The sequence below is a fragment of the Austrofundulus limnaeus genome, unplaced genomic scaffold (assembly GCF_001266775.1).
Source record: "Austrofundulus limnaeus strain Quisiro unplaced genomic scaffold, Austrofundulus_limnaeus-1.0 Scaffold517, whole genome shotgun sequence".
Taxonomy (NCBI): domain Eukaryota; kingdom Metazoa; phylum Chordata; class Actinopteri; order Cyprinodontiformes; family Rivulidae; genus Austrofundulus; species Austrofundulus limnaeus.
In genome coordinates this window covers 42,872-44,257 of record NW_013952919.1, presented here as the reverse complement: position 1 = coordinate 44,257, position 1,386 = coordinate 42,872, and the positions used below count along the sequence as shown (strand labels likewise).

The following is a 1,386-nucleotide window of genomic DNA, read 5'->3' as shown; positions in this document are numbered from 1 at the left end:
AATTTCAACATTAGAAAATAACATACAAGGGTCATATAAACTATTTGTTTCTTTTTCTATCACTGAAAACTGTATATAACCAAAATCTTCTTCTCTTTTTCAAAAAGTCCTAATCTACTTGTAAATAAGCTCTGCCACACTTAAACTAAAATATTACTGCAGCTTGAGTCAAAGACTGACAAACACACAATTAACTTAGTTATGTGATCAAATGGGGGACCAAAATGCACTGGGACTTTCCTAGAAAACCTCCATATCACATTCTTATCAAATGGCCAAACCACCTCAACATTTTTCAAGCTCCTCGTCTCTAAGGCTGAGCCTGGACACCTGAACTGAACAGAACACAGAGAAACGCTCTAAAGAAAACAGAACCTAACACAAGACTCACAAAACGGAGAAAGTAAATATGATAAAAAGGGATTAAAACTTAACAATCAATAAAGAAATTTCAAATTAAAAAAAACACCAAAGTGACAGATCCAGGTAACAAAAGCATCTGATCATGTATCTCACCTGTCCTTCACCGACACTRTTGGTGTCAATGATGGTGACCACTCCAGGGTTGTGGGGGCTGCGGCGACTCACRCAGTGAGGTGTTCCCTCCTCGTCAGGAGTGCCTGCAGGTAGGGTGCCCGCCAGCTGAGTAACAACTTTACCCACCATGGTTAGACCTGTTTTCAAAGTCTGAAACAAAAACACAAATGTGCAACAAATGATCATCATCATACGATCTGCAGCAGGTCATGGATCCTACTAAAATAAAAAATTGTAGGTTTTTTTTTTATCCAAACACGTACATTTGTTGGTTGTAATGGTTTGAACTTATATAGCACTTTGTATAAAAGTACTTATATAATACTTTACAAAGAGACAAAGAACTGTTGACATTCCATTCAGAGTTAGTGGTGTAGAGATTAGTAGAGTCAGTGAGGTGATGTTTCTGGGTGTTATTATTGATGAGAAACTGACATGGAAACCTCATATAAATTATCTAAGAATAAAATTAGCAAAATCTATTGCATTGCTTTACTAAATAAGGGACTTGTTCATTGATAAAGCTCTGTATATGTTATATAATTCATTAATTGTTCCACACTTGGGCTATTGTGTTGAGGTAGGGAAAGGCATGTAAGACTATTACACATCCTGTTTTATTTTGCAAAAAAGGGCTATAAGAGTCATCACTTGAAAACATTACCATTATCCCTCTAATATGTTATTTTGTAAACTGAAATTAATGAAATTCTATGATCTGATTGATTATATTTTGTTAGTTATGTATAAAGCACACCGAAATGCATTACATTTAAAGGAGACATATCATGCTAAATGTACTTTTTTGCATTTATAAACTATTTTTTGTGCAATTATAGTGTCTAGGAG

At 34.8% G+C, this 1,386-nt stretch overlaps 1 protein-coding gene across 1 annotated transcript in view; it reads right to left on the bottom strand.

The window, feature by feature from the left end:
* LOC106530407 (breast carcinoma-amplified sequence 3 homolog) overlaps positions 1-1,386 on the bottom strand; it is a gene marked incomplete at its 5' end in the record, with an annotated part of 72,129 nt that overhangs the window by 64,528 nt on the left and 6,215 nt on the right. The window contains 1 exon segment of the mRNA XM_014026011.1: positions 517-687. Within this exon segment, the coding sequence (XP_013881465.1) occupies positions 517-687 (171 nt within the window).